Source organism: Seriola aureovittata, chromosome 6 (genome assembly GCF_021018895.1).
Source record: "Seriola aureovittata isolate HTS-2021-v1 ecotype China chromosome 6, ASM2101889v1, whole genome shotgun sequence".
In the NCBI taxonomy this organism is placed as follows: domain Eukaryota; kingdom Metazoa; phylum Chordata; class Actinopteri; order Carangiformes; family Carangidae; genus Seriola; species Seriola aureovittata.
The window spans coordinates 2,890,796-2,913,436 of record NC_079369.1 but is presented as its reverse complement, the minus strand read 5'-3'; the positions used below and the strand labels follow the sequence as shown (position 1 = coordinate 2,913,436).

At 40.2% G+C, this 22,641-nt stretch overlaps 2 protein-coding genes across 2 annotated transcripts; one reads left to right on the top strand and one right to left on the bottom strand.

The window, feature by feature from the left end:
• Positions 1–3,132: 3,132 nt before the first annotated feature.
• ptmaa (prothymosin alpha a) lies at positions 3,133–10,667 on the top strand. Its single transcript, XM_056378299.1, has 5 exons — positions 3,133–3,317; positions 6,735–6,803; positions 6,901–6,985; positions 8,634–8,713; positions 9,990–10,667. The coding sequence occupies exons 1-5, from the start codon at positions 3,273–3,275 to the stop codon at positions 10,026–10,028; spliced, it is 318 nt and encodes a 105-aa protein (XP_056234274.1). The 5' UTR covers positions 3,133–3,272; the 3' UTR covers positions 10,029–10,667.
• A 1,148-nt stretch (positions 10,668–11,815) lies between these two features.
• On the bottom strand, positions 11,816–22,329 carry lrrc40 (leucine rich repeat containing 40). Its single transcript, XM_056378297.1, has 15 exons — positions 22,109–22,329; positions 20,857–21,038; positions 20,415–20,488; positions 19,712–19,841; positions 19,475–19,598; positions 18,332–18,471; positions 17,832–18,004; positions 16,876–16,966; positions 16,064–16,109; positions 15,443–15,545; positions 14,750–14,857; positions 14,133–14,243; positions 13,444–13,521; positions 12,899–13,084; positions 11,816–12,495 (listed from the first exon to the last, which is right to left on the bottom strand). Exons 1-15 carry the CDS (start codon positions 22,251–22,253, stop codon positions 12,390–12,392), a joined length of 1,797 nt encoding a protein of 598 aa, XP_056234272.1. The 5' UTR covers positions 22,254–22,329; the 3' UTR covers positions 11,816–12,389.
• Between the last annotated feature and the right edge of the window lie 312 nt (positions 22,330–22,641).

The window sequence follows — 22,641 nt, the reverse complement described above, 5'->3', positions numbered from 1 at the left end:
TAACCACCATCGACATCTTGTCAGCACTCTGGATAAATGGACACAAAGAGTGAACAGTGAGTATCCCACCCCACCTGCAGACCAGGACGAGCACTGCTAAGTGAACAGGAGGGATCAGAACCATCTGAGTGGGACGTCCTTATGTATTATCTACAGTTAGATGTCTACAACATCACACAGGAATAAACACGGTTTTATTTATTCCTGTCAGAGTTTGTGTTTGCAGAGCTGCTCATGCAGTACAAATATGAGCGAGGTTGAACTTTTTTGACCCTGCTGCAGCACCAGACTGGCTCTGTTCACACGAACAAGACGGCTGAAGTCGGTCTGAGCGTGGCCTGAGGTCTGTGCAGGTAATGACATCATGACATCACATGTGACATCACACGTGACATCTGTGGGGATCACTACACCAGCAAAACAGCACAGCGACCCTCGGCGAGAGACTGACTGAACACCACAAACTGACAACATCCTCTTTCTGTGAACAGCAGACCAAAAATAACTCACATCATCGACTAGAGAGAGGTCAAAGGTCATCGACCTGAAGTGGACAACCGGAGAAAGATCCAAGCGGCTGGACATCTGACACCAGAGACCACCCACACAGAAATGTGTGTAAAATATAAGTTTATAACATATATGAAATAACCAAAATTTGTTTATGTACATGTATTAAAAATATCTGTACGATGAATATATATGTTAAAGATAAATATTTAATTATAAATAATTATGTGAATAAATTATAAATAAAATAAATAATTTAATCTATATATGAAAGTTTATTAAAACAACATACATATAAAAATTCTATATGCTAATGTGTGTTTTTCTTAATAATTAACCATTAATTTTAAACACGTCTATCTTCCCATTCTGGGAAATATATAATATCAACATATACTAACAGGCTTTGGGATGGATATATATTTATATAACATGTCTACAATAAGAGCACACATACATAAACATAGGCTTGTTGCTATTTCTAGTAGGTTTCATGAATAAATTTTACATATTTATTTTATATTTCATATATATTCAATATATGTTACATTTGCGTATGGGCACAATTTAATTTAATTTAATTTAATTATTTATTTTTCGATTATTATTATTATTATTATTGTTATTATTATTTATTTATTTATAATTTTTTATTAAATTTTTAGTTTAGTTTGGTTCAGTTCGGTTTAGTTTAGTTTAGTTTAGTTTAGTACTTTGTTTTGAAGTAGCCGGTCCGCTTTGCCTCTGATTCGCTCCTGCTGTTACTTACAGCCGAACACCCCGCCCACTTTCACGAGCCTGCTCCGGCTGATTGGCAGCTGTATCAGCCACTCATCGGGCGCAAAGCGTCAGCTTTATGTTCACTCCAGTTCACTAACCAATCAGGTGACGTGTTCAACAATCGCGACGCCATATGGACTCCGAAAGCCGCCATGTTGGTGAGGGACTGAAACAACAGCGCCGTTTTCTCTGGTTCTTATCACGATTTATGGAAGAAAAATCGATGAAAGAAAGTGTTTCCTTTTTCAAATTGAACTTTTATGTGGATTGTATTTTTCTTTATTAATGTGTTGATGTCAGTATTTATTGTCTATTTTTGTGTTGAAGAATGCGGACACTAACAGAAACAGGAAACAAGGAACAGTTAACAAGATTTACATGTCTGTCCTCTCACACCCACCCACACCTCTCCCCCATTTCCCTCTCAACCCCTCCCACCCGTCTCTCCTCCTGGTATTTCTCTGCCTCTCAGTCCCCACTCTTTCCCCTCTCTCACCCATCACCCCCCCCTCTCCTTCCTCTCTCACCCCCCCCCGTATCCCTCTCTCCCCCTCTCTCGTGCTCCCCCACTGTCCGTCTCTCCTTGTTTCTATGTCTCTATGTCTCTATATCTATATTTAAACATCTATATCTATATTTATATATCTATATGTATAATACGTTTATCGATATATCTTAGTACTGTCATTTAAGAAACATCCGTAGATAAACAATAACCAATAACAGACAGATCAATGAGGAAAATAACATAAAAGCAGAAAAAGAAAGTTGTTAACCATGTCCTTTAACCCACAAAGCCAATATTCAATGTACCGTTGGTAGTTTGGCCGATGTGAGGAAGTTATTGAACAGTTGTAGCAGCTGCCAGAGGAATAATAGTCGTGACAACACCAATAAAAATAAAAGTAGTAACTTTTGTAGTAGCAGCAGTGCAGTAGCGGTAGCAGTTGCAGTAGCAGTATTGCAGTAGTATCTGCAGTGCTTTGGTCCGTCAATTGAAGTATTAATTATTTGGAATAATTATGAACAGGAACAATAATGTGTATTATGGGTAATGACCTACTGGTTTTTACTTGAGTAAAACACATTACAGTCAAGTGCAATGCTCAGAATAGTTTTAAAAGTATTTACATTTTGCCTAATTAATTCCACTTTGTGCAGTTTAAATCCCTAAGCCGTTTTTTTTTAACTGTTTCTAGATAATAAAGATTCAACTAAATATTTCACTCTTAGTCTAATTCATATGATTAATATACACTGATTGAATGTGATGATTGGTAGATATGTACAACAGTATTTGAAGTCATATCAGCACCTGGAGCAGCCACAACATTAATATGCAACCTATAGTAAATGATGTATTAAATGAATAATTTTTACATGACTGGTTGTACTTTTAAAAATGGCAGCTCCACTGTTACAGTCGGAGCTGCAGCAGTGGTTGTAGAAATAACAGTTGCTTGGTTTAGTCAGTAAGTAAGTAAGTAAGCTGCGGACATGACTGAGATGACAGTGTGCTGGACTGCACAACTTATTAAAGGATTAAAGCTATAGCCTACAGTGTGTCCATGTGCGTGTGTGTGTGTGTGTGTGTGTGTGTGTGTGTGTGTGTGTGTGTCCTCCCGAGAGGGAGAAAGTGACAGGTTTAACATGAAAAAAAACTTGTGTGGACAGAATTTGCTCCATATTGAGATAAGACACACTCACTAACACAACAGAGGGTTGTCTATTGTTTCCATCTGAGCCAATTGCAGGCTGAATATTTTCAAAGCTGATGGACCAATCAGCGCGCAGCTCCGGACACCTTTCGCCTCCCACTGGTCTATAAAGGCAGGAGCTCCGGCTGCTGGACGCGCCGCTGGCAGGATAAACGCCTTTCTTCCCCGCCACACTGGTGTCAGGACTCTACGGCTGATTTCTTTTCTCTTTTCAAATTCTGCAACACTCTTGACTGGATATTAATTTGTTTTTGTACAACTAACATGGCGGACAGTAAAGTAGAAAGCAGCGGGGAACTGAGCGCCAAGGTAAGGACGAGAGAAGAAGAGATAAGGACACAATGCTTTTCCTAACTCCTTCCTCCATTTATAACTGTATTAGTAATTTGCCTATTTTAAGCTCAGGGTCGACACAAAAGAAGACCTTCCGTGTATTTAACACTATCTGAAATCTTTATCTTATGGGTGTAGTACATTTTGACATTAAACTCTGCACTGTAACAGTGCATTGAGATGAAAGGTGAAGCAGCTGTGAGAATGGATGAGGAGTGGGGAGAAAAGAGAGAATAAAGCAGCTTCCTCGGCGGGTTGAAGCCTGTGGATCCAGACATGAGGAGATGGGAACATGCCTATCTGTCATTTCACTAACTAGATTTACGGGCTCCATAGTTGCTCCATCCAGGTCGCTTTGGACGGAGCTCTGTCGACAAACTCACTGAAAGATTTGCCAGTGGAATCGGCTGAGTAAATAAAAACCTTATCAGCTGTTGTGTGGAGCTGTCAGAACCAGTTTGATTTCATGAAATAAAGACTTTCATTTTCCATTAACCACGCTGCTGCCGCCCAATGAGTGTTTGGATGCAAAACTGTGAAGGCTCGTGAGAAGGAAACAGCTTCAGCAGCTTTTTTTTTTGTTTTTTGTTTTGTGTTTTTAAATGTTAAATATTGTTTTGTATAAAAAAAAAAAAAAAGATGAGTGCTCATATCTTGTGTCACGTGTTTCGGTGTGCACGTGCATGTTCACACAAAATTTAAATGTGTTTAATTGTTAAATAAATTGTTATTTCGAGGGAGTTTTTTTTTTTTTTTTTTGTTCGGACCTGAGAGCAGTGTGTTGAGACGCGGACTAACACACACGGATAATAACCACTCCGTCAGCTCAGTCTCATCAGGTTGTAACTAATCTGTGACGTGACTGAACAATAATCTTATAGTTTATTCATCTCGAGCTCCGGTCCATCGCTGGGAGCGCGCGCTCGCGGCTCATGTGTTTATTAGTGTTATTGTCTCCGTCGCGCGGAGGAGCTTCAGCGGCGTCTCCCTCTTCGTTACCGCCGTCCTCGATTGGGTTTCCTGAACTGTACCTGCTGCCTGCGCGAGTGTGAGGATGCCAAGGCGGTTATTGTTGATTTCCGCCCCCCCCAGTTTTGTTTCAGAGCTGCCGTCACTTACAAAAATAAAAGTCTGTCTCTTTGAAACACGAGGGAGCAGGTGACAGGTGAGAAACAGTGGGTCGGAAGTGTAGGACTTATAGTTTTATATATGTGTATACACCACAGACCACCGTGCCCTCTCTCTCTCTCTCTCTCTCTCTCTCTCTCTCTCTCTCTCTCTCCTTCTGTTACTTGAAGCAGCTGGTGCGCGAGGGGCAGGGCTCGTGCCTGGCTCACTGAGCCGCGCGTGCATCAAGCCGCAGGGGGGCGCGAGGGGAACAGACTGGTCTGCAAAAAAAGAAGACGAGAGAGGCAGGATGTAAACCACTCAGCTATAGATAGATAGATCGATAGATCGATAGAGTGTACATACAGAATGCAGGTGAGAGACGAAGCCTGAGAAATTGTCTGTTCCTGTTCATAAAGAATTTACAAAACTGCCTTCAGGAAGACGCTGTAGCACGGAAGAGGATTTTATTTTAAAATCAGAATTCTGAGAAAAAAATTTAAGAAATTCTCACGTGGCCCTTAAACCTCTTCATACTATAGATCCCCAACAGCAACCAAGAACATTTACAGAAAGACCTTTACACCAAATGCAATAACTTTATTGAACTCGTCATTCACACTGGAATCATATCCGTTATTGTTGTTCGAACTGTGCACTGTGTTTAATTATTGTATTTATTGTTTGTGAGTCACAATGATCTGTTTTCACCAGCCTGTGAGGCCAAAGGTCATTTTTTTTTATTTGTGGACAATAACGATTACTATTATTATTATTATTATTATTATTATTATTATTATGTTGATTATAAGAGAGTCTGGTGGAAAAGATCAGACAGTAACTGGATGCTCCAAACTGTGATAACCATGTAAGTGAAGTTAGAGTGACTGAGGCCTGCTCTTCATGTAACAGTGAGGAAGTCCTCTGTGTGGACAGGTAGCAGGTAGTTGTGGTGAATGTGTAGCTGCATGCAGCATGGTGCCCAGGAAGCTTGTCTGTGTAATGTTGTAATACCATCATACACAGGCAAGGCAGATTGATTTGTACAGCACATTATCATACACAGAGGTCATTTTATGTGCTTAACAGAATTAAAAGAAGTAAAGTAAGTAAGTAATCAGTATAAACACAGTGTTGCTGTGAGGAACTTTGTCAGAAGACATTTACTTGTTTTGGCATCTGATTAGCTGACAGAGAATAATCGGCCCGTGTGCTGCTGGGAGTTGCAGTCTCTGCACCAGGCTCTGCTCTGACTGAAGGTGTCAGGTTTCAGCGAGTAGGAGGTGGGAGGGACTTAGAGAGAACTGACCAATAGGAGGGCTTAGCTGTAAACTACCACCTGACTGTAAAAGGCAACTTGCAGCCCAGCTCGGAGAATGTGAAGAGGATGGAGGGGAAACACCTCTGAGAGTTTCCCTCCTTTTTCAGCAGGACACAGTCACACAGCTCAGCTCGAAACCAAACCAAGACTTTCTCACCAACTTCCTGTTTCCCTACTGGAACTTGAGTAAACTGCATTTATCGAGTATAGTTCATGTGGTTTATAAGTAGGGACGTGTGTTAATGAAACTATGTGTTCTGTGTCTTTTATTGCTTTCTTTTGTTTTTATGTTTGTACAACAATTTGTAACTCTGTTTTGAAAAGTACTATATGAATGAAGTTTTTATTATTATTATTACTATTATTATAAAAAAAAAAGTTGGATGTGGGCCACTAACATTTTTTAGATTTTATTCACGTGGGTTGGAAAAGGTCAGGATCCACTGCTCTTGATATCAAGCTCCTAATTTTTAAATTTCCATGTAAAGTATTACAGCAAGAACTTTTGAAATGCTACAGGTCAAACAGCTTCATGTAAATCAATATATATGACACATATTCTCTAAATGAATCATCTGCATGTCACAAGAATAAAAAAACAACAACAATATATTTGCCATATACTGTATTGGATATAATATGTTGAAGCTGCGTCTGCTTTATGAAAATGCTGTTCCCTGCTCTACACAGAGGATGAACAGAGTGCAGTCAGACAGCTTGAGTACACAGCCAAGAGAAAATACACAAAGACAATACAAAGTTTAGAGAAACACTGAGGCGTGTAAACACTTTGCAGAGAGAGCTGAATGTTGACCCTTCACACTCATCACTAAAGTTCATCCTGAAAACATGGAGATCGTTCTGCGTCCTCAGATTTGGTCATTTTCTTTTGTCCTTGTGTTGTTTACGCTACACTACATTCATAAAGATGGTCACTTGTTTATAAGATTATGTTTCGCTTCCAGGAGCTGAAGGAGAAGAAACAGACCGAAGAGGCCGAGAACGGAGAGGAGGCCGCTGCCAACGGCAAAACCGTAAGACGGCTCCTCTTGTTTCTCGCTCTGCTCGCAGCACACGATTGGTCCCTGTCTCTCAGCTGCTGACGAATCTAACTCTGTGTCACCCTGTCAGGACGAGGAGAACGGCGAGCAGGAGAACGAGGTAGACGAGGACGAGGAGGATGTGGGAGATGAGGACGATGACGAGGATGCAGAGGGTACACACACTCTTTATTATGGATGATGTTGCCAGAAAAAAATTCTATATATATATTAGAACTGATGGTTGGTTGCTTGTCTGCCAAATTAACAATCACCTTCACTGTACTTGTGAAAGCAGCTGAATTTTCATAACAGCAGTTCAAATAACACTTTGACACTGTAGCAGCTCTCAGCCGTGGTTCACAGTCACATTGGTGGCAGAGTCTGAAGTCTGATTAATGGCTGCTGTCTATTAATGTAACTGCTGTTGCTGGAAATGATCCTGAAGGGAAGTGAAGTCCTGGTTACAGGGGAATGTTTCTTTGGGACTGGTGCAGCAGCTGTGTGCTGGTTAACATGTAAACACTGTGAACGACAGTCAGGAGATCAGAAGGGTCGGTCTGCCGCCTGGTGGCCAGACTGAGCAACTGCACAATGTCTCGGACTGAACCGACGTCAGTAAACTTATAACTTCAGTTCAAGTGATTGTTTTTTCATTTTAAAAAAATATTTAAATGATGATTATGAGATTTTTGTCGGTCTTGTACCAAACAAACATGTTTCTTTCACGTCTGGAGAATATGATTTGTAACAACGTTGAGACACATTTTACCTTTTATCAAAAAAATTACAGTTCCTGTGATTTGGATATTGCACTTGGCCATATTGCAATTTTGATTATATTTGGATGAATGGTGCAGCCTGAGCCTGGAGTTCAACCATTTAAACTTCATTATATTCAGTTTCTGTCAGGAGGTTAAATATTTTGAGCATCTTGGAAAGTCAAATGATGCAACTTCCTGTTGTTGCTTTCTTATTTAATTCAATTTAAACCAGGAGAACATTTTTGTTTTTAGTGAGTGAATAAAAACTAGATATCACTAGAACTAGATAATATTGGACATTTATATAAAAAAGGGATATATTATATATAGATCATGATATAACATAAATAACACGATGTAGAAATGAAAATTTAACGTGAGCTTGAAAAAAGAGAACTGTCCACAATGATATCACAAAGTTATGCTTCGTGCTGTTCAGACCCTGGTTTACAGCTGAACCACAGAACCACAGCGGTGTGTGTGTGTGTGTGTGTGTGTGTGTGTGTGTGTGTGTGTGTGTGTGTGTGTGTGTGTGACTCTGTTTGGCAGAGTTGTTTTCCTGTCGTGACAAATGGAGACTGAAGAAGAACTTAGTAACTCACGCAGTTTTAATTGTTATACATGCTTTATTTTACTTTTGTCCAGCTACAGACTTCAGTGAAGTTTAATTTCCTGTAACTGCAGTACTTATATTCTGTAGTCGTCCTATCTGTTTACATGGAGGGAAACTCTCTCCAGCAGCAGGTGTCTCATAGTGACGTTGAGAGCTTCTCCTAAATACGTTCAAAGCCGGGTTCACGTCTACCTTTAGTGTCTTTCTTCATTAGGTGTTACCAGTGTGAACGGGAACAAGGCTGAACATTATTAACACTGTTAGAAGATAAGGCTCATGTTTACTGAAGGTTAAGTGTAATCCTATATTAACTTAGTTGTAAACACACGGTAACATGATGGGAGCAGTGTTATCCAGGTGTTATCCAGGTGTTATCCAGGTGTTATCCAGGTCATGTGACACAGGCCGACCCCAAGCCTCACTCTGATTATCTGTGTGTGCGCTCAGGTGATGAAGAGGACGACGAAGAAGACGACCTTGATGGGCCGACGGGGAAGAGAGCAGCTGAGGATGACGATGATGAAGAGGTGAGGAGGAGGCGCTTCACATTACAGCAGCTACATGCCTTCAGTCGTAGAAAGAGCGGCGACCGAACACGGACAGGTGGTCCCGCTCCACAACAGTATGATGGAGGTGGATGGAATATAAGCCGAGGTCGTCAAGGAGGAAACTACAGAACACAAGGTCAAAACGTTTCTCAGGTACAGGTGCGTCTGTTTAATAGGATGGAGAGGGAGACGGGCGGTGACGCCAGACGGCCGCGTCCGAGAACGAGCGTAAGTTTGAATGACTCCAGCGGATTGGAGCAGAGCCAGAGGTCGATGAGCAGCGGAGTGACATGTGACCTTTTAGGCTGATCTAAGGTTTTCACTGCGCGTGAAGGGGAAACCCTCACAGACGGCCCAGAATGCATCTGTACAGCGGCCCTGAGAGCTCAACGTACTGCAGCTTAAGAAAACACACGCAAAGACGCAAATTCAGTCCTACAACACAACAGGAAGTGTTTCCAGGGGTAACTAAAAAGTTCAAAGCACACAGTGTAACAGTGAGTCTCAAGATGGAGACTCCATCAACAATCAATAATGAGAGACTGGACATCACTCAGTCAGCTAGAGGTCACGGGTGGATGTCATGGGATGAGCTATTATTATATTTTTATTAATAGTATTATTATTATTGTTGATGGAGTTCAGTTTTGGTGCTTCTTCTTCTTTTGTCACAGCCTTAGAGGAAAGATTTGAATCAGTTAATTCAACAGGAAAACAGGAAACTGACAATCGTCATGGAAACACTTGGATGTACTTTTAGCTACTGTCGCTGTAGCTGCATCATCTAAATTAATTTCCCATAATTCATCATCATTATGATGCAGCGACAGCCGCTTTCACTCAAAGGTATAAATAAATATTCAGATGCACGACGGTTTAATAACAGTCTTCAGTATTATTTAGTTAAATTATATTTTTCATTGCACTTCATTTTTTTCTTTTGCAATTTGCAATATAAGAAAAATAAGTCATGAAAATAAATGAGTTTCTCTTTCAGTCTGTCCCTCGCGTCAGTGACGCAGCTGTAGTTTCCTTTTCTTAGCGGATAGTTGAAAACATTTCACCTGAGAGATCTTGTTTCAAATAGTCTGTAATGTCCAATATAAATGTCCAGAAATGTCTTATTACTGGACATATATAGACATTACAGACTTTTCTAACCAACAGATCGGCTTGTATTTCGATGACGGTGTGGTTACAGGTGTTATATTTACCTGAGATGACACTTCTCACCTTGTTCTTCCTTCGTCTCCAGGATGAAGTTGAAACCAAGAAGCAGAAGACAGATCAGTAGAGTCTGCGGCGCTGGCTCTGTCTGGAGGACGACGACGCCATCGAGAGACAGCGAGACGGTTTTCCAGCGAACCTCCGACACCTCAGTCCTCCCTTCGTAACAAGAATACTTTTAAAAAACAGAATTAGTTTGTATTTTTATTTACATTTTATATTTTTGTAAATATTGTAACAAGGTCGGCCATTTTGCAACAATGATCTTTCTGGGTATCAAGTGGTGCTTTGAGGACTTTTAGATCCAGACTCGTCATCAGCCGTCCACATCCTGTGTGAGCCAACCAGAGGCATCCGTCCCTTTACCACAACCAACAAAACACACACACACACACACACACACACACACACACACACACAAACACACACACACAGATACACTCACAGGCTCACTGTAATTACATTAGGTTTCTGCTTAGGGTCTCGACAAGGTGTGTGTTGACTCGTAGTGGCATGGGAAGAGTTACAGTGACTCAGCACTTCTCAGAGCGCTGACTGTGTATTACTGTTAGTTTGTATGAGATTCAAAGGCTGTATCTTCTGTCCGTCTGTCACTGTCTGTCTGTCTGTCTGTCTGTCAAGGCCAGATGTTGATGTTCTTCTGTCTGTGCTATTTGGTTGATCAATAAACAGTCATTTCATTTTGCTGGTTTGTAAACCGTGTTAGTTATATACCTGTCAGAGGTTGAGCACACCTGCAGGAAGAAGAAAGAGGAGAATCAACAGGAAGTAGTGCTCAGATGTGACTCTATTTCCACAGCTTCAAAATAAAATTCAGCCCCAACCACAGCAGATTTCTCTGTTTGAACAGCCTGGAGATCATCCACTAAACTCCGTGATGTTGTGGTCATACATTAAAGTTGGCATCCAGATTTGTTTAGTTTTTTAGTTATTTTTAAATTATTGTTGTTTTTGTTTTTTTTAGATAACTGGTTAATATGTCACGTAAATGCAAAGTGGCATATTAACTAATGGAGACTCTTATTTCGAAAAAATATTCAGCTTGTCAGGTTGCACCTGTCCTGGTTGACAGTTTCAATAAAGTTTGTCGGTGCAGCGGAGGCTCTGTCTGTCACAGCATCTCTGTATGTGGTGCAGGAGTGAGTGATGTGAGCGAGCATCAGGCTGCAGACAACTCTGGACGTCAGTGATCAAATAGTGTTGATTATAGATCCAGATTATTAACATAAGATATTAACTAATATAAAAAAATATATAAATATAGATTCAATTATTTCTTATAGTTTCGACTCATTGTTCTGTTAGTGATTTCACAACCTTAATTTCCCATTTCTGCTTTTTATATACAGGAAATGTTGGTAGCACTTCACAATAAGACTACCCATATAAAGGATTTATAAATGGTTTATAATTAGATTATTAACACTTTATAAATCATAAATAAATGATAATAAACAAGTTATAACAGTTTTCATACATTGATGCAGGCTCACTATTTGGCTGGATCAAGTTACTTGTATTTATAACTAGTAAAATGGAGCTTTATCATTAATAATTGATGATATGTTTTACACTTTATAATAAGGCTCATTTGACCAGTTATAAATGGTAGTAACTCATTAGTAAGATTAATGAGTAGTAAGCATTAACTTGATCTTGCCAAATAGTGAGCCTGCATCAATATAAACCATTTATAAATCCTTTTTTTTCTTCCTTTATTAAATTATGTGCAAAAATAGTGACAAAAGTTTGGGTTGAACATATAACAGGATACAACAAAGAAAAATAAGGAGAGAGAAAAAAAAGGCGTAATAATAATAACTGCAGATGGTATTATGAATTATAATGAATTATCAATTTCCTTTATTATAAACATGGTAAACATCGATTTTGTTGTAGTGTAAACAAACCACAGAAGAGCTGAATGTTTGAGTGTGTGATGAACCATGAAGTGGGACAGTCTCAGTCCTCGTGAGGATGAGACTCGTGGGATTCGATGAGTCGTGAAAAGAGGTCGGCAAACCCACAATTCACTTCACCAAGCAGGAGGGACAGACTTTTTATTATTATTATTATCTGCATGAATTCTGCTTTAACAGCTGAGAAAACTCGTTATGTTTTAATGGGCCTTCTTACAGAGCTCACACTGGGCCTGTTATAAAATTCACACCACTCATTTATAATCCTTCGCAACAACTTTATTAAGATTGATTGCCTCTTTGTGATTGGTTCAGTTTTTACTGTGAACTGAATCATACACTTGTGTAAAATATGGTTCAAAAATCAGGTTGTTGGTTGAAGCATTTAAATGCAAAAAATTAATTTAAAAAAGGAGAATTTTTTTTTTAAGGTCAGTTAAGGTCTGTGTTGATGACGGTGGTGGAGCTGTCCCGGCTGAGGTCAGAGGTCATGTAGGTATGCGGCTGCGGAGGTACTCCATCACTGCGTCTGTTCCTTTGGCCACGATGGCGGCTCTGGGCGAGCGGAACGGATTCCCCTCCAGACTGAGACACCTGAGGGACGAAACGTGTTTCATCTCGTTAATATGATGTTTTTAATACGAGACATGATGAGTGAAATAATCATCAACACCTTGACCGAGTGTTTCCACCTTCACAGTCTCATAAAAACAGATTCAGGGTTTCGTACGTCACAAACCTTAGGAACCAATCCTAACCTACCGACTTCCCTTCACTTCCTTTAACTTTAACTATCCTCCTAAGAACAAATACATGATGCAGGTTGAGAGAAAGTGACGAACAATTCGGTCAGTAACATCTAATGATCATAATTTGATTCCTAGCAGTGGACATCACACAGAGAAAGTAGCGAACAGCATCAGTGTCGCTGTCCTCTGTCTGAAAACCGCAGAAACAGCAGCTGCAGTGAAGCAGCTACAGACTGTGTGCGTCCTACCTGAGGCTGGAGCACAGGCCCAGCTCAGGGGGGACGTTCAGCAGGTCGTTGTTTGACAGATCCAGCGTCGACAGATTCACCAGCTTCATCAGAAGACCAGGGTCCACTGCGCCCACCTGGTTGTTACCAAGCAACACCGTCTCCAAGGATGAAATCTGATAGAGGACTTCAGGGATGGACTTGAACCTGTGAGCAAAGTGCAGGAGACGGTCCAGCTGACAGATGCATTATGGGTGTTTTAAATTCAATTAATTCTGCTTTCTCTGATCACTGGGGATGTTCAACTTTAAATGTGTCTCGGAGGAAAAGGAGAGAGGAGCTTAGGTTTTTACCGGACTGTTTATTGATCGGTCAGCTGATTAAAGAATGGCTCAGCTGCCGTGGAAACAGCTTTAATATTAATATATTAATTCTGTACTTTAGGGAAAGTATCCATGAAAACATAAAAATAAAACTGACGTAGCTGATGTGTGTGTTTGGAAGTTAAGTGAACAGATGAGGAGGTTTTAATTCAGAGGTGAACTGATCCAGAAACAGTGAGTTACCTGTTGTAATTGAGGATAATGGAGCGTAGTTTAGTTAAGCTCTTCATGTCAGGTGGTAAATCACTCAGCTGGTTATTCCTGAAAGAAGAAGAAGACCAAAATAAAGATCATAATCGCAACATGCAGCTCTTCACTGGCGCTTCTATATCAAAATCCTGTTCCTGTAACTTTATTCATCAATTCAGAATTCTGCTTCATGGATGCAAATATAATAATATGTAAATATCTTTGTTAATATCTCTACAAATGCAAGTACTTATAATGTATATACCTTCTTATTTATGCTTGACTTGTTATTTTTCTACTTTATTCTATTGTTATACTTGTTTTCTTCTACCTCGTTTTTCTATGCTGCCGTAACAAGTGAATTTCCTCGGTGTGGGATCAGTGAAGGTTTATCTTATCATATCTTATCTTCCTGTTTCATACAATGTTAAAAAACATTATGTCTGGACTCATTTGATTCCTATTTGCTTACATGCTGCATGTATGTGACGTGATATAAAGAAAATACTGAGGGAGGCTGATGGTGTGATGATCACTGATGTGAATAACTACATCACTGTAAACTGAATATGTTTGAACTGTTGAACAACACAAGACATTTGAAGACGTCACAACAGAGAACAGTCATGTAAACATACTGTAAATCTGAGTGTGTGTGTGTGTGTGTGTGTGTGTGTGTGTACCTGAGGTCGATGTGTGTCAGCTGCAGTAACTTGCAGACATCAGGAGAGCAGCAGGTCAGTTTGTTGAACCCCAGGTTGACGTCTGACAGTGAGGAGTGGAACTCCACCAGTCTGTGAACACACAGTTAGTCTGATTGGTACAAACAGCTTTTCTCTGATGATACAACAGGCTCATTACAGATGAACTGTGTCGCGCCCGGGAACGGGGCGGGAGCAGGTGGCGGCGGCAGCAGTGACAAAAAGCTTCACAGTCTGTACAGGAAGTCAACGCTCACACACATCTGATCCTAGATGTTATGAAACCGATCAATCAGCTCGTACTCAGTCTCCTATAACTGTTGTTTTGATAATATTCTGTGTGACAGGAGAGATTAAACCTGTGATCATCAGGACAACGTTTATGATTTAACCTCCACATTATTAGTTTCTTACATGAAGATTTAGATGGTCAAGAATTTTCATCATATCATTCTGCTAGAAGTAAATCATCCAATCAGACTTGATTAATGGCCCTGTCTAATAAATAGTTATCAAGATAGTAGTCTAAGTGCATCATCCACGCTGTGTATAGGTGAGTGTGTTTGTGTGTGTGTGTGTGTGTGTGTGTGTGTGTGTACCTGGGAGGTATGGAGGTCAGCTGGTTCTTGCTGAAGTTAACAGTGGTAACACCCTGATCTGCTGCAGCATCAAACACCTCATCTGGAATAACACCTGCCTGTTTCTCACTACACACACACACACACACACACACACACACACACACACACACACACACACACACACACACACACACAGTAACTAGGGTGTAACTAAACCTTTAAACCAGCAACATTTTGAAATAAACATTGAATCAAATGTGAAAGAAATAAATGCAGATTAACATCAAACTCTGCAGCTTTGAAGCATCTTCTGAGTTTATTACAACTTTGATCTTATTTTGATTTTGATCATTAATTTTTTTACTCTACTCACCAAAGTAAACACTGAGGTCTGAGAACGCAGTGACAGTAACATGAGCAGTCAGACGGAGCTTGGAAACAAACTTTTATGCAGCTTCTCTAAACGACTCTATTTGGAGGTCAGGTCAAGGTGAGTGCACCTGACATGTCACTAATATTTCCTCATATTCCTCACACACCTACAGGACGCACAGAGGCAGGAAGCTCTTCAGGACGTCTGACAAAAATTCACCAATATTTGTTCTTCAGGATTCTTTAGCTGTTTCCGACCTCTGGAGGGTCACCTGTTTCTTGACTTCGTTTTTGGGAAACACAAATGTGTGTGTATGTGTGTGTGTGTCCATCACTCACCTGTACACCAGTGATTTGAGAGTTTTAATGCTATGTACATTGACGCTGGCCTGGCTGGGTAACGTCATGGCTGTATGTCCTTCACCTGCTCTCTCTGGCTCCTCTGTACATACAAACACCAGAAAGTTTAGCAGCGTCAATACATTCAGTCGACTAAGTCTTGTGACTAAAGTAAACATGGGAACTTTAGAGTTTCACTTGTGAGGTGCCAAATGTCATTACCTATTAAACACAATCTCTATATTCAGAAAAACGCTGCTTTACTGAAGGTTTTCTATCTATGATCCCTGTAATTAAACTGCAACATGAGACCAAGGCCCAGAGCACCACGCCCTTCCAACTCCCTGATGAAGACCATGAGAGGTGGTTAAAAACTATGAAAAGGGTAGTTAGTGGATGTTGAGCTGAGATTATTTTGTTACTCATATTGATCACAGGATCAAGGATGAACCTCCACACGCAGATCATTTATTATTCTCTGCAGTTCCAGTGCAGGAGATTTCAGACCAACATGTGGAAGAGAAATCAGTCTGATTCTGTGGTTTTGGTTTCATCTTTGAAACAATTAGAATCAGAATCAAACTTTATTGTCCATCACAAGCCGAAACATGTGAACGTTACCTTTGATTCTTCCTCTTAAATACTTCAGAAGCTCATTGGTTCCTTTCTGTGACGAGAGGAGAGGTGAAGAGGAGAGGAGTGTCAGCAGTTAGAAAAATTAACATGGATGTTTGTTTCTCACGAATACGGTGCTGAACATTAGCAGCTGATGTGAAAGTTCATATTCAGAACCATCAACTGTAACATCTGTGGTAGGGACGTTAATAATTAACCGTTAACCCACAATAAGAAATTTGACCGGATTAATACTATCAGTTAAACAATTTAAAACCGTGCACACGAGAGACAATCCACCCTCATTGGATATTTATCCAATGAGGTATGCCTGGCCTGTTTGTTTTATTTTGAGGTCACCTGTTTGCTGTTATTGATCATTAAATAGCTGAGAGCGGAGGAGGAGGAGGAGGAGGAGGAGGAGGAGGAGAAAGAGGAGGAGGAAGTGGTTTTCCTTACAGTGCTCTAGGCGCTGGAGGATTCAATGTGTGTTTTCGTTTTGTTAAACTGTTTATACGTTAAAAAGTCTGGCTACTACTTGCTATTTATTTTAAGTTATAAAATATTTTCCTACACGGGAGATGGAAGTTATTATGCCGGTTCTGCACGTGTAATAAAATAAGCCATTCACACTTTGATCTTGTCGGTTAACGGCCGGTCATCTCTCCCCGTCACTGAGGTGGAACAGCTATTCTCAGACTTAAACAAACTAGTTTTGTGTTTCACCTTCATAATTAATTCACATCCATTAGAATGGTTTTCAGTTTTCTCTGCTGTGTTTTACTTTTACTGTGTTTGTGTTTGTGTGTGTCACCTACAGTGAGCAGGTCTCTCCTGATTCCTCGCAGAGGGTTTCCCTCCAACAGCAAGACCTTCAGATTGGGCAGCAGGCTGAGAGACGCTGGAAGACTGACAGAGACAGACCCCAGTTCACATGAAAAACAGTCTTAGATGCTAACATTAGCTCTGCAGGACTCAACAGTGCAGAGTTAGCTGTTGGCAGGGCTTCAAGCAAGGAAAATGTCTGTGGCTGAAATGTGTTGGGGGGTTTGCTGTAGGCTACAAGCCAAAGGTCGAAAAAGAAGAAAATTTACTGTCTCAGTTGGAAACTGTAGTCTGGTAACTGTATCCAAGTCCAAGGACAACTTTCAAAGCCGTAAAGAAGAGCTTATCCAAGACTATCTCTGAACTTTTCAACACTTGTTCTTCTGTCGGTCTATAAACAGCTTTTGGGGTGTTATACACCTACTGTTGTTGAACGATTGACAAATTAGTCCAAAACATTGATGACGATATGAAAACAAAACAAATAACTTATTCATTGCGGAGCTTTTTCAAATGAGCGCGGTCACATGCAAAAGTTTTTATTAATAGAAAAGTTCTATTTGATTAATACAAAATATAAGGTTGCTTATAGCTCTATTCATATTCTTGCTACGTGACATTTACAAAAAATACGCAAGAATATTTTCCATATACATATAATTATCTATTTTTTTATTATATATTTTCTATATCTGCGTCGAGTTGAAGGCCCAGCTCTAATACTCATGGTTCACCACTGGCTTAAACCTGTGCATGCACCCCAACCATCACACAAAAATAATTTAGATCTATTCGATTTAACATCCAGAAATAGAATATTTGAAAAGTAAATATCAAATATAACACCAGAGGTACGTGTGTATGTGACCTGGTGAAATCCCTGCGAGCGCTGAATGATCACGGTGGTCATGCTACAGGAGGTGATGATGTCATGATGCTGGTGACCTACATGGTGATGTCATTGTTGGTGAGGTCGAGGCGCGTGAGCGTGCTCAGTAGGGTGATCTGTTCAGGGAGGCTTTTGATCTTGTTGTCTCGGAGCTCTAGGAGAGAGATGGCCGCCAGACAGGCCAGCTGCTCCGCCTCCAGATGCTCAATCTGGTTGTTCCCAACATACAGCTCCTACACACCCACACACCCACACACACACACACACACACACACACACACACACACACACACACACACACACACACACACACACACACACACACACACACACACACACTAACTGAAGCTCCTGAGCTGTTTCTGCAGGATTTTATACATTACACTGCTGCCACGTGATTGGCTGATTGGATAATTGCACGAATAAGCAGGTGTACAGGTGTTCCTAATAAAGTGCTCAGTGAGAAACAACACACACCGACAACTCAGTAAATCTGACGCCATTATTCACAACACAAACGAGTTTCACACGTGGAGAAACTATAATGTTGCTATGGTTACCTTGAGCGCAGGTGCAGGCAGCTGTGGGAAGAGGCGGAGCTTGTTGTGTCTAAGGTAGAGCTGCTCCAGAGCGAGCATCCCTGATAGGCTGGCAGGGATGTCAGTCAGCTGGTTTTTGCTGCAGTCCAGCATCTTAACATCTGTCGAATCAGAAGTCAGATCTCAGTCAGTCAAACAAGATCACACACTTTCCTGTCAGCTGATCGGTGAGTCGCAGCTTCACCTCATCCTCATCATCAGATAGATAGATAGATAGATAGATAGATTGAATTCAGATGTGATCAGATGACACGTTGTACCAACAAGTTTGTTTGACGCACACTCAGAGTCTCAGCATTCAGAGCCCTGTGAGAAAAAATGCAGTCGCCTCATTTATTTGAAAGGAAAACAATGCAGCACCGTTTGGCAACAAAGCTGAATCTGGCCAGCGAGGTATCGTGTTAGCCAATCAAATACATGCAAGAGCACGTTCCTGCTGGACTGCTTTGTGACATTGACATGACATGATTCATTGTGACAGAAGATAACTCCTCTGAGTTTTACAAACCATTGTGAAGTGATAAGCCTTTAAAACACATTAATCTGTGGCTTCAACTGAACTTCCTGGATTGGATTTCACCAAATCCCCGTGCAGGACTGTGTTCAGTCTGAAATAGTTTATACAAAAACATCAATATGTCTCGCTCACCGTCCTGCAGCTTTCACTTCCTCTCGTTTTGACAGAAATACTCATTAATTATTTCCAAGAATTTCTCTTTTCCATCTTTTTGCAGTTACTGTTCTGTCAGTAAAACTCAAATCTTTCTGCAGATACACTGGAGGGCTTTTAATGTGAAACATCTGCACAGGAAGTGTTGACTTTCATTGACAGTCGCTCCACAAATATCAATAAAACCAAAATGTAAAAGTCTGTAAAAACAGAATCTATAAATCTATATCTTACTCACATGATCAAAATAACAGGTAAACAAGGAAGAAGTTCACAGCAAACAGTCTTACAAGCAAATTAAAAAGGAGCAGATCATAGTAAAGTATGGTAACACAGATATAAACATTCCTGTTATTACATAATTTAGGTTACATAAGTGTGAAAAGTTGGCGTGTATGAAGCAGAAAGGCCGACACACAGTCAGCTGGTCTTACTTGTGAGCTGGGCCAGACTGTCGGGCAGAGAGCTGAGCTTGTTGTCACTCAGGTTCAGTTTCTGTAGACAGGTGAGTCGGCCCAGGCCGGAGGGCAGGCCCTTCAGATGGTTGTTGGACAGGTCCTTTATTCAACCCCGACAAACAGGACACCTCGGTCAGTCAATCACACAGCACAGCAGAGCAGACAGAGCCTGCTGGGAGTGTTAATACACTACACACAGTTTGCGTTATTTACCAGCTCGGTCAGGTTCTTCAGTTGCCCCAGTTCCTCTGGCAGACTCTCCAGCTGGTTCTGTTGGACCGTGAGGCTGCGGAGGTTCTGCAGAGAACACACCTCCACTGGCAGTGTTGTCAGCTGGTTATGACTGACCACACGGGGGAACAGACACAGATTCAATTTCAGTTTATATTAAAATCATAAATATAACTTTTAGTTCTGCTGTCAGAGATTTGAATTGGAAATCTAGTTTTACTCATTGAAATCATGGAAAGTCACAAGATTAGTTCATGTTGTTTTTCATTCTTTGAAATGTTTTCATGTTCCAGTACATGTGTGTGTGTGTCTGTGTGTGTGTCTGTGTGTGTGTGTGTGTGTGTGTGTGTGTGTGTGTGTGTCTGTGTGTGTGTGTGTGTGTGTGTGTGTGTGTGTGTGTGTGTGTGTGTCTGTGTGTGTGTGTGTCTGTGTGTGTGTGTGTGTGTGTGTGTGTGTGTCTGTGTGTGTGTGTGTGTGTGTGTGTGTGTGTGTGTGTATTAGGCTTGGGTGATAGAAATGTAATACCTAAATAAAATCCAGCCCAAATATTGCAATATATGAAATTATTGCGGGTGGTCGGCGTGATATACAATTATATTATTGTCTCTTTTTTCTTTTATGTTTTTTTTTTTTAAAAATAATAATACATACTTAAACATAAGTAAATCTGTGCATATGTCTGTACCTGACTCGCAGTTGCTGGAGTTCCTGTAGTTCTCCCAAAGCACCAGGTAAACTGCTCAGCTGGTTGTCATGGAGCTGCAAGAGGAAATTAACATTTTAAATCAGATACAATGAAAATGTCTTCTTGTTTTATAATTAAAACTGACGTCTCACAGTAACACCATCTTCACTATCATCTACAAATAATAAAAATCAATAGATGTTGTGTTTACTCAGTGAGTTAGTGGCTCAATAGATGATAAGTTAGAAAGTTAATTAGATAGGCTGGGATCATAATACAAGAGCTCTGTGTCAATTTATCCCAAATAATGATAACAGATGCTCGGTGCTGTTTTAGCTCCTGTAGAATTTAAAGATAAAGCACATTTTGAATTTTTATAATTAAGTCAAAGGAGTTTGGCACAAAGCAAATTTCACTTTCACAATTTATTGCCATTACTTACATCGAGCGTCGTGAGTCCAGGCAGTAGTGTTATGTCATCAGACAGTTGTGTGAGCAGATTGGATGAGAGCAGTAGTTTGGTGAGGTCAGTCTGTTCCCACCAGCGTTCTGATGCGCCGAAGGACACGTTCTTGTCGGCCTCCTCCGGTGTGTCAACGTTCAGACGGTACACGTTCTGAGGGACTGAGACAAGTGTTAATATAAAGTAGCTGTCATACACACACACACACACACACACACACACACACACACACACTAGTTCAAATGGTCAAAGAGAAACAGTTATGATTGTAAATTTTAATGCACATATCACAAGGTTGCTTTAGTTGCTTCATTAGCTTCAACTCTGAAAAATGTTTTATGTCTGAAATGCTGAAAAAGTGTGAAAGTCAAACATTGGTAGAATATAAGAGATTATAATATAAAACACAGTTATTTATTCTCCACATATTATTATTATTATTATTATTATATACACTTATATTGTAGACACATGTTAGATAAATATATATATCCATCCCAAAGCCTGTCAATATATGTCATTGTATACAGTGGGTTCCCAGAATGAAGAAGATTGACAGATAAAGATATTAATAAGAAACACAAATACAAACATATAGACCTTTAATATGCAAGTTGTATATAAATTAAATATATATCATTAACATATTTTGTTGCAACAAGTTTTACCAGATAAAAATTCATCATAAATATTTATATATGTATGTACGTACATATACAAATTTTATTTCATGTATGTTATAAAAGTAGATCTTCACATAATATGACATATATGTCCCTGTATCAAAAGTGATGTTTTCATGTATGTCATATATTACATTTATTACATGTTTGGTGGTTGAAAGTGTCTCTAAGAGCAGCTGATCATTTAAATACATGACAGCAGGTAGACTATACTTCACACGAATTCTGTGTAATATGCTGCCATTAATACAACATAAAATATATACTATGTAACTTTAAATAACTCAAGCATAGTTATACAGTTTTAAAAACTAATCATTTTTCCATAATTAGAAGAATACACCTAAAAATCCACTACAGCATTATTCATCTGTGTCTCCAAGACAGTGGGATACAGTGTTGAAGTAATGTCTTCACACTCTAAGCGTTAACGTCCACATTTTTATGCGCCATTTTGACAGGATTTGACCTTTTAACTCATTTGAAAGACAGTATAATACGTGTAGTGGTTCTGTAGCTGTGTAAGCTAGCTAATAAGTGAACATTACCTTCTGTCAGCCCTCGGCCGGACAGGTTGAGCTGCCCACTTTTCCTGGCTGCCTTCAGCAGACCGTACGGAACCGTCGGCTCGGTCTCCTCCGTCCTGAAACCCGCCAGAGAGTCCACCTTCTCCGGCTTTCTGAAACGAGACATTGTCGGCGTCTTTGGTTAAAGTAAGTGTCGGCAGTTGTGACCTGTGTTTACCTCCACACCCAAACTGTCCGCGTTCCGCCCGCCAGCGGCGACGAAAAAGGACTCTTCCGTCAGAGATCCTTCAGAATAAAAGCGTGGTCCTTGCCAACTTCACTAAAGACGTGCAACAAAACGTCAAATATTCCTTTCAGACACAATTTGTCACGATTTAAGGAAAACATCTATATCCTTGAAATCTGTGATCCACCTACATTAATGGTGACAGAATGAAAAATAAAATTGATTTTATTTTGAAGGTTAGCATTTTGAATGTAACAATATTTATTTTTAGTACATTTTCGAGAGACTCTACTTGAACTTTACAGCCACTTTACTACATTTGACAGCT

Bases quoted from the DNA above. Each gene is read 5' to 3' on its own strand.
- ptmaa (XM_056378299.1), top strand. From the start codon at position 3,273: ATGGCGGACAGTAAAGTAGAAAGCAGCGGGGAACTGAGCGCCAAG. The intron at 6,804-6,900 runs GTAAGACGGCTC...TCACCCTGTCAG, and splicing joins CCGCTGCCAACGGCAAAACC to GACGAGGAGAACGGCGAGCA. The intron at 6,986-8,633 runs GTACACACACTC...GTGTGCGCTCAG, and splicing joins CGATGACGAGGATGCAGAGG to GTGATGAAGAGGACGACGAA.
- lrrc40 (XM_056378297.1), bottom strand. From the start codon at position 22,253: ATGTCTCGTTTCAGAAAGCCGGAGAAGGTGGACTCTCTGGCGGGTTTC. The intron at 21,039-22,108 runs GTAATGTTCACT...CACTTGTCTCAG, and splicing joins CGGCCGAGGGCTGACAGAAG to TCCCTCAGAACGTGTACCGT. The intron at 16,110-16,875 runs GTAGGTGACACA...CTCTCGTCACAG, and splicing joins TCAGGAGAGACCTGCTCACT to AAAGGAACCAATGAGCTTCT.